General features: G+C 41.2%; 2 protein-coding genes across 2 annotated transcripts; both read right to left on the bottom strand.

Moving 5' to 3' along the window:
- Positions 1 to 520: 520 nt before the first annotated feature.
- Positions 521 to 2,708, bottom strand: LOC141817053 (putative general negative regulator of transcription C16C9.04c; the record flags this gene model as incomplete). The annotated part of the gene is made up of 8 exons (XM_074704747.1): positions 2,626 to 2,708; positions 2,061 to 2,157; positions 1,714 to 1,844; positions 1,452 to 1,608; positions 1,257 to 1,369; positions 835 to 918; positions 711 to 759; positions 521 to 612 (listed from the first exon to the last, which is right to left on the bottom strand). Coding segments are annotated over exons 2-8 (719 nt in total), but the record flags the coding sequence as incomplete, so codon positions are not given.
- Positions 2,709 to 3,409: 701 nt separating this feature from the next.
- LOC141817054 (ankyrin repeat-containing protein ITN1-like) lies at positions 3,410 to 5,587 on the bottom strand. The gene is made up of 4 exons (XM_074704748.1): positions 5,424 to 5,587; positions 4,933 to 5,352; positions 4,422 to 4,831; positions 3,410 to 4,332 (listed from the first exon to the last, which is right to left on the bottom strand). The coding sequence occupies exons 1-4, from the start codon at positions 5,503 to 5,505 to the stop codon at positions 3,496 to 3,498; spliced, it is 1,749 nt and encodes a 582-aa protein (XP_074560849.1). The 5' UTR covers positions 5,506 to 5,587; the 3' UTR covers positions 3,410 to 3,495.
- Between the last annotated feature and the right edge of the window lie 3,717 nt (positions 5,588 to 9,304).

The raw sequence follows: 9,304 nt of genomic DNA, 5'->3' as shown, positions 1-9,304 counted from the left end.
AACCAGAAGGGAGAGGTTGGTTCTGAGTAGAATCGACCAGTTCAAGCACCTCCATTTCCCAGGCGATGAAGATTACATAGAAGAATTAAAGGAAAAAAATGAGGTTATTATGGAAGCAATTAAGTCTGAACTAATAGCTTAACTTGTTTGCTAGTATGTGATCTTCCAAAGTTTATTTCTGTTGGTTCTTTGAAGACCTCCAAATGATTCTGCAGTAGTAAGTCTGTTGCACATTGCATCACCGTGTACATAATTCAGAAACAATATGATCTATAAATTTTTTCCAAATGTCTAGGTCCCAACAAAAAACACATGACATACATGACTACTGCATAAACGCTGTTGAATATTTTCAAAGTGAATTCAAAATAAGCACATAAATGCAGTTACCAACTGAGAGACAAACATACAAAGATACATGGTTACTAAAACTCAAGGGTGTGATCATGACAGACAAACATCGCATTGCAGTAGGAAGTCAAGAATTTAAAGCACATGCGAACTTTGTTGGGGAAGATACCTAGTATATGCTGAAATTATCTCATCTTTTGTAAAGCAATCCTCCTGGCTACCAATATCATGCAAATACAGACAATCAGGATTGCTGCAGATCTGAATGAATACAAAAACTCAGAATAGGAAGTCTAGCAGATAGACAAACTTGAAAATAAGTAACCTCTGATAGAAAAAAATATATAGAATTAGCATACCATGTTCCTTAACCATGCACGACAATATTTCGTGGTGCCAAAGCATGCTCTGAGAAAGACAAAAGTGTCAGAAAGAATATTAAACAATGTGTCCAGAAAATCAGAGATCAGGTTATGTGCTTACCTCAAGGATTTACCTTCAAGAACATAATTGTGTGCAGCTTGTATGCAACGAACAGCCTCCTCCTCTTTGGCATATGTGATGTACCTAACCAGCAGAGATTATATGTAACTGCTTTACACTGGAGAGAGGATTAAAAAACTACATGCATGAAATTAATCCCAAGACAATCTTAGCTTGTCTGACAGAAAAAACAAACAGTAGAGCTCATTGACAGCAGCTGAACTGATTAACTACTTTAACAAATTGTATGCTTGAATATCTGGAAATGACTAAAAGTTTATAAAGTGTGAATTCAATAAGAATTATAGTCAGGGCCCAAGAGAGCCACCGAAATTGAGAACTTCATAATAAGGATAAATTAAGATAAGCAATGCAACAGCTTTGAAGAAGAAAAATCAAAGAGCAAGTTAGGCATGGCTTACACGCCAAATGAGCTGTTACTTGATGTTTTCTGGGAAGAGGTGCCAGCTGGACGAGAAATTGAAATCTTTATAACTTTACCATACTGGCCAAAATATTCCTTACGCTCAAGAATCTGATAACAGTAGTAGCCTATCAGTAAATGGGAAGGGCACCATTTGATGTATGAAAACTGGTGAAAATGCCAATGAACATACACTTTCATTGCATAAATTGGCAGGTAATCCAGTTATATATACAAGGTTTTTTTGCATCACTCTAACACCGCTAAGGTGCTTCATGGCATCCGGAGAAATTTTGGGCTTTGTTCTTTGAGACCTTTGCTTTTTCTCAGAGCACACTTCAGCCATTATCCTGTCCTCAGCACAAAAGATATGTTGTACTATTTCTTAGTAAAGCGCAGGGAAATAGATGAATTTGGTTGGATTAAAAGATGAATATGTATGCAAAATCAAGCACCTCTCAGAACTAGCAGAAGCCATTTTAATGACTCTATCCTTATCATAAGGTGCACGACAAGCAGGACATCGAGCTTCAGTGTCGTCCTTTTCAGCCATTTCAATTATATGATGCCAGCACCACACACATATCTGTGTATAAAAATGCAAAATTAAACAATAAAATAAATTTTTTTTCTTTTTTTTTTTTGCCTATTAACCCAGACATTTTAATCTAGAATAAGCTTGATAACATTACAATACGGTTGTAAAACATGAACAGGAGCAATATAACCCTTGCCAGTATAAAAAGGCTTCAGAATCAGGAACCACTAGATTAGGCACTTCTTGCGTTGACAAAACTTTTACCTCGTATCCACATTTGCAAGGCTTCAGCTGCTGGTCAGTCAAATCCATTTCCTCCGCACACAAAGGGCAAGTCCTTTCTCCGTCTTCACTCATGGTCCTACTTCATAAAACAATGATTGCCAACCGATTAATCAATCAGTAACAAAAAAAATGCAGACGACTCCCTGATTTCTTCCAAAATCCGACCACTACAAATGTATAGCAATAAATAAATAAATAAGAAAGTTGATAGCACATGCAGCGGAGGGCTAAAAGTATCGTCTTTAACCAACTCAACCATGAATATTAACAGCCAATAACGAGAATCAGAAATCCTGAACAAATCAAATCTATTCTCATACACAGCAGAGTAAAATGCCCCCATAGATCCATCCAACGAAACCAAGACTTATCATTCAGAGCATTGGGAAGAAAAATCGAATAGGAAATTCAAATCAAATCTCGTACGATTATCCTTGCCGGCAAATAAAATAAAGAAAACAAACAGATCTGCGTGAATCTATCCAATACGCCGATGACAATAGAAAGTATGGCCGATCGGGACGATCGGAGAGGGGAAGATTACCTTGAAGGTGTTTGAAGCCGACGGATTGGGCAGGGAAGGGTGGGCGCGACACGGAGCGAGACGACGGAGACCGAGCGACGAAGCAAAACGAGGGGTCGAGAAGAAACCAGACCTTTCCTTTGGATCGATTTTTATTTCACGCCATTTGGTCTCGCTTTCCTCATTTGTAATTATTAAATTATCATGTGTCCTTCCATTTTTATTTAAAAAAATTAATAGTCAAACTTTGCATTATAATTGAACTAAGTCGAATTTAAAATGAAAATTATTGTTCGAGTTTATCTTAAATTTTTTATGAATTTCAGTTTGATTCATATTTAGCTTGAGTTTAATTTATTTAAAAATTATCAAAATTTCAATGTAAAGTTATTTAATTATTTAAAATTTTTATATTTTTTAATTTATTTAATTGATTATTAAATTTGATATTATAAATTTATTTATTCATTTTAATAGATTCTTTGTCTATTTATAAATTTGATAAGATTTTTATTAATAAATATATTTCATAAAAAAAAAATAGCATTGTTTATGAAAATTATTCAATTTTTTTCATAGATATTAATAAAATAAGTGTTCAAGTTTATTTCTTTTTATTTAATTGATTTATATATATATATATATATATATTGATATATATATATAATTGAAATCAAACTTGCTCATGCTTGTTTATGCATTAAAAAAAAGACATTAAAACAATCGATTATATTTTTTTTATTTTAAAAATGTTATTATTTCAATATTGTAAGACAACATTACTTTATAACTCTTGTACCAACATTATAACAATAGAATTCATGAAACAAATTAAATATATATTTCAAAATTTCAAACTGTTTTTAATAATTGATAAATAAAATTAATTAATTAAATGGCATAAACGGGATTGAATTGATCGGAATCCGAGAAGACGTGATGCCACGAAGCGGAGCTTATCCTTGGCGATGACTTCTCCCTTCGCCTGCTCCGGCGAAGCCGCTTCGACTTCACCACGAAGTACGTCATGGCAGCGAGCACCCCGGCCATGATGGCGCCGCCGACCACCGTCACCAGCACCCCTGCCCACCGCACCCTCCGTCCCACCACGATGTACGCCGCCGACAGGAAGGCCACGGTTGTGCACACCGACGCCAGCCACATGAGCTTGTTGATCACCTCCACCACCCTCCTCTCCGCCCTGGTCTCCCGCCGCACCACCGTGATCTGCACCACGACCACCGCCAGCGACGTGAACAGAGCAACCGCGTTGGAGAGGAAAAAGACGCGGAACGAGGTGCTGTGGGCTGCGACGGCCGCGCCGTTGCGGTCGTCGCTGCCGCCGGGGACGGTGAAGATGGCAGCGAAGGCGACGGAGGCGAAGAGGACGGCGACGACGGTGACGGAGTTAGTGGCGTTGGCGATGCCGTCGCGGTGGAGCTTGCGGAGCTCCTTGGCGATGCCGTGGACGTTGCGGTTCGTCTTCCGGCTCTGCTCCAGCTGGGTGAGCACGTCGTGTTTGATCTCCTTGACGGCGCGGCGGAGCTCGCCATCGCGGGGCTGGTTGAGTTCTTGCGCGCGCAGCGCGCCGTGGCGGGAGAGGATCTCCCGGATGGCTGCGGACTCATCGGAGAACGTCAGCTCGTCGACCATGTCGTACGCCGTCTTGTGCTCTCTCGTCAGGGCGTTGACGTGCGTGTCGGGCAGTAGAAGAAGAAGATTCACTATCTGAATTAATCGATCAAAAAAATAGAAAATAAAATTTTAATCTTTCGAAAGAATCGAAGTTGTCCGATGGCGGTAAAGATCCTGAGTACCTCTGCTCTCTTCTTTCTGGTGGCGACATGCAACGCCGTGTTCCCAAACTTGTCCGGCATCATAACAATGGCGGGATCGGCCTGCACGAGCGCTGTTATCACGTCATGGTCGCGGCCCTTCGCGGCCATGTGCAGTGCAGTCTGCCCTTTCGTGTCCGTCCTCCGGGCCAGCTGCGGGTCCTTCTCCAGCAGAGCTTTCACCGCGGCGGCGTGGCCGTGCCGTGCGGCGAAGTGCAGGGCGTTCTTCCCGTTCCTCTTCGCCGCCTCCACCATGCTCACCTCCTGGGCGAGCAGCAGCTTGATCACCTCGGTGTGCCCTCTCGACGCCGCCGAGATCAAAGGGGTGGTGTTCGACGGCCCGAAGGTCTTGCTGAGGAGCGGATCGTGGCGAAGCAGCAACTCCACGACGTCTGCGATCGATCGAAGACATTGTTGTTGATTAAGCAGGGTATTACTGGAGAAGAAGATCGAAAAGTTTAATTTTGTGCAATTGATCTTTTAATTTGTCCACCTTGGCGCCCTTCTTTGACGGCGACGTGGAAAGCGTCGAAGTTGGACCTGTTCTTCCGCAGCAGACCCTCCTTGTCGGAGTACTTGAGTAGCTCCGCCACCACGGCGAGGTGCCCCTTCTCCGCCGCTGTGAACAGGGCCGTCTCCCCGAACACGTTCGTCTCCTGCACGACTGCGGTCATCATCGCCGCAATCTCATCAACCCCCTCTCCCTCCTCCATCTGCTCGGCCACGTCGGCTAGGATCCGCCGCACTGCCGCCAGGTCGCCTCGCCGCGCAGCGAGATGGAGCTCGGTGTCGTTGTGCCGCCCCGTCACCTGCTTTACGTACTTCTTCTTCGGCTGCTGTTTCTGGTCCATCCGCTTGTCGGAGCTCGACAGCGCCAGCGCCGGCGTCCCAATTTTGAGATTATTTTCCTCCTCTGCGACAAAAAGGAATCAACTTTATGAGCGGAAGAGCAATAAATCACTCCGGGAGGTACAAAACCAGTACCTTTCTGGGCCTCCATGGACGTTAATGGCGGCGGTCGCTGCTCTAATGCGGCGGCGGGCAGTGAATGGGATTGATTAAGCATTCTGGGAGCGATTGGGGGGCGGCTGAGGAGGGAGGCTAAAAAGGAGTCGGGGGAGAGGTGGTGATGGCGATGTTGCAGGGGAGGAAGGAGGGAGGAAGGAGAACGAGGGTGGATTGCGCACGTCTCGATCTTTTTCTTCCTCGTGGCCTGCCCCAACGCCACTGCATTTGGCGACAAGGCGACGTCGACGAGGACTCGCCCACCAAAATGGAGCAAAGAGTCCACTTCATTATATATAATATATATATAAATTTAGCATTTATCCGAAATAGATAAATTGTGTTTCACATTTACTCTGTTTATTTTGGCCATGAAATTTATTATTTTTTAATTCTCTTAAAAATTTTAAATCATTAAAATAATCTCCACTTAAATTTTATAAATATCTAAATTACAAATCCTACATTTTCAAATTACCAAATTATATATTATTTTAAAATACTTATTGATGGTACCATATCATTTCTGTATTAATTATTGATTACATATTATCTAAGTTATAAATTTTATTTTTATTTATATTTATTGATGCAAGTAGCTCGATTAATATTTTTATTGGTTAGTAATAGAATAAATGAGGATCAAGATGGATAAATTATAATCAATTGCCACTTTTTTATTTGATTTTTCTAGACATGAAGCACGATCGCTTAGCTAAATTAATCTCTCTCACTAGGTGAAGAATTAACGGAGGAAAACTATCTTGGTTATCTTTATTAGTGGTAGACACCCCCCCCCCCCCCCCCCCCCCCCCCCCCCCCCCCAATATTATTTTAGGTTGACCAGCTCTTAGTGCTCCAAGTTGTTGATTTCTCCTATCACTAAAAAAATCAAATTTTCTATCAATAATAAGGTGGGGAAGTGTGAGGGGATCAACAAGTCTCTCGAAGATGTTATGTTGAAACTATTCAGGTTGAATAGAGAAGAAGCAACCACAAAGCGGGTTAAACAAGCAAAGGCAGTCAATGGAGGGGATATATTGTATCAAGGAGGGGGAACCTTCACTGATATATAAGCCAAAAGTTGAAGCAATCAAGATAGTCTCTACTCATCTGGAGAGAAGTACTAAATTTTCTAAGGATCTTTCAACCGAGCTGAAAGCCTCAGTTGTATCCTGTCTTACTAGAAATGCAGATGTCTTTGCTTGGACATCAAAAGATTTAGTTGGAATTGAGCTAGAGGTGATGAAGCACCAATTGCAAAGCATGCTCAACATCTGTCCAGTCAAGCAGAAGTGACGGTACTTTGGTCTAGAAATGAATAAGGTTATTTGGGAAGAGGTACACAAACTTTTAATGTCAGACATATTAGGAAGTGCAGTACCCAACTTGGTTGTCTAATGTAGTATTGGTGCCAAAGCCATCTAGGAAATGACATTTATGTGTAGACTTTCATGACCTAAATAAGGCTTGCCCCAAAGACTGTTATCCTCTATCCTATACCAATCAACTGGTAAATTTGACAGTCAAACATTAGTACATTTCTATGATAGATGTGTATCAAGGATATCATCAAATTTTCTTAGCCAAGGTAGATCATAACAAAGTCAACTTCATCACGGCTAATGACTTTTTTGCTACACAGTCATGTCGTTTGGATTGAAGAACATGGGAGCAACGTATCAAAGATTGATGGACAAGATCTTCGTCGAGCAGCCAAGAAGATGGAACGTTGAGGTATATGTTAATGATATATTGATCAAGTCCTTAAGTGCAGGTGACTTAGTATTTGATCTGGAGCAAACATTCGCTATCTTGCCAAAATACCACATGAAGCTCAACTTGGAGAAATATACCTTCGGGGTCACTAAAGGCATTTTCTTGATTATATGGCGACCGAGCAATAAATTAAAGCAAATCTTGAAAAGATCGAAGCGATCCGATAGATGCGACCTCCTCAAAACTTATGTGAAGTTCAAAGGCTCGTCAAACAGATCACCATCTTATTATGTTTCATCTCTCAATCGGCAAATAGAAGCCTTCCCTTTTATAAGATCCTTCAAAAGTCGCTCGATTTCAATGTGGCAAGCATTGTGATAGAGCCTTCTATGAAAACCCTAGATTAGATGTCACGAGTAGGGTTCAAATTAGAATTTATAGAATTTATCGAAAACCCACGATAAATTCAAGCAAATGAAGTATAGGGGCCTCGAGTCGTATTTTTCCAAGGACTAGCAGAAAATTGAATGAATTGAGCTTATTGTGTCGTTCTTTTTGGGGTTTTCAATGAAAATGGGGTTTTGGGGATTTTTGAAATGAAATGCAATTCAAAATTAACAAGTAGATAAAAAATGCAACTCACTAATCAAGAATAAAACCCTAAGCGAGCTAACTCTAATGCACGCTAAATGAAGCCTAGAATACAAGAAAAACTAATAATGCATGAAAATGCAACAAAACAATTGCAAATTATTGAGACCAACTACCTAAATCCTAGAATGCAATGGAAACATTTAAACTAACCTACCCTAACTGATGACACGGAATGGTGGCTCAAAATGACACAAACAAAAGTGAAATGCAATGAAACCTATTCTTATCAAGCATGGATCCTAGAATTTCAAATCCTAACTAATATGGTAGTAAACTAGGAAGAAACAACTATATGAACTAAGTTTAACTAATCAAATGTAATAAGCTTTAAAAACCCGAATTCCTGCAGCTAACAAACCGGCAAAAACTTCAACCCTTTGGCACGGAACAGTGCCATAGAATTTCAGATTCCGGTTTCATTTGCAAACAATCTGAGAAATAGAAACTTAACAAACTACAACTAGATTAGAATTCAAACAAACATTAAGTGTCAATTTAGTAAACCGAATTCACAGAGTTGCTAGGGAATGCGATTAACAAAAGCTTGGAATCTGAAAAACAACAGCAGAAATTCAGAAATCAGATAAACAGATTTCAGTTCTTCCCTTCCAACTCAATCCTCCTCTTGCCGTCACACAAGAGCTGAGAAAATCCTCAGAAATCCCAGAGAAACACCTATCAATCTCAGCTTGGCTTGAACGAAATCAGCTCCACTCTGCGCAGCTCCGAAACCCTCAAGAACTCGAAGAACAGAGCCGAAATCAGAATTCGGGAATCCAGCCGAAAATCCTTCAAATCGTTAGCAATATAATGCTCAGGAACGCTCTAGAACCCTTGGAGAACCCCTCCTAAAGTTCTTTACTGCTCCAATTCGGTTGACTCGAAGAATCAAGCTGAAGCACAGCGGCGGAACCGAGCTTCTGGCGAGACCCTCACCCTCGATTCCAGTCGCGATTAACACCAATCTAAGGTTGTAGAAGCCTTCTGGAATCCGGAAATTGATTTGGAAGGAGAAGAACTGAAGTTCTGGCTGCGCGCGACGATGGAAAAACTGGAAAAACGCGAGAGGAAGACGGCGCTACAGTGGTCGCGATTTTTGTACTGTGCATTCCTCGCTAACGCTAGGTTCTGGCGATTTGAATTGAACCGGGTTCGGCGCCGGTTCAGCGCTGGTTCACCCTGGTTCAGCTCCGGTTCAGCAATGGTTCAGCCTAATTAGCCCCTGATTCAGCCCAATTTAGCTCCGGTTCAGCTCTAATTCACATGGGTTCAACTCTAATCGCACTTGAGTCTTGATTCGTGAGATTGGTTCAATCACTTGGGTCAATTTTGGTTGGATTTGGTCCCAATTTGGCTTGATCTTGGTTCCACTTGAGTCCTACAAAGAGTAAAATTCAATTAATACCAAATTAACCATTAAAATCACAGAAATTATGATCAATCATCCAATTATACCATATACCACAAATGCAATCAAATTATATCCA

This window comes from Curcuma longa, unplaced genomic scaffold (genome assembly GCF_044706935.1).
Source record: "Curcuma longa cultivar G26 ecotype Majalengka, Jawa Barat unplaced genomic scaffold, ITB_CL_G26_1.1 contig_19203, whole genome shotgun sequence".
In the NCBI taxonomy this organism is placed as follows: domain Eukaryota; kingdom Viridiplantae; phylum Streptophyta; class Magnoliopsida; order Zingiberales; family Zingiberaceae; genus Curcuma; species Curcuma longa.
This window is presented reverse-complemented; position numbering and strand designations above follow the sequence as displayed.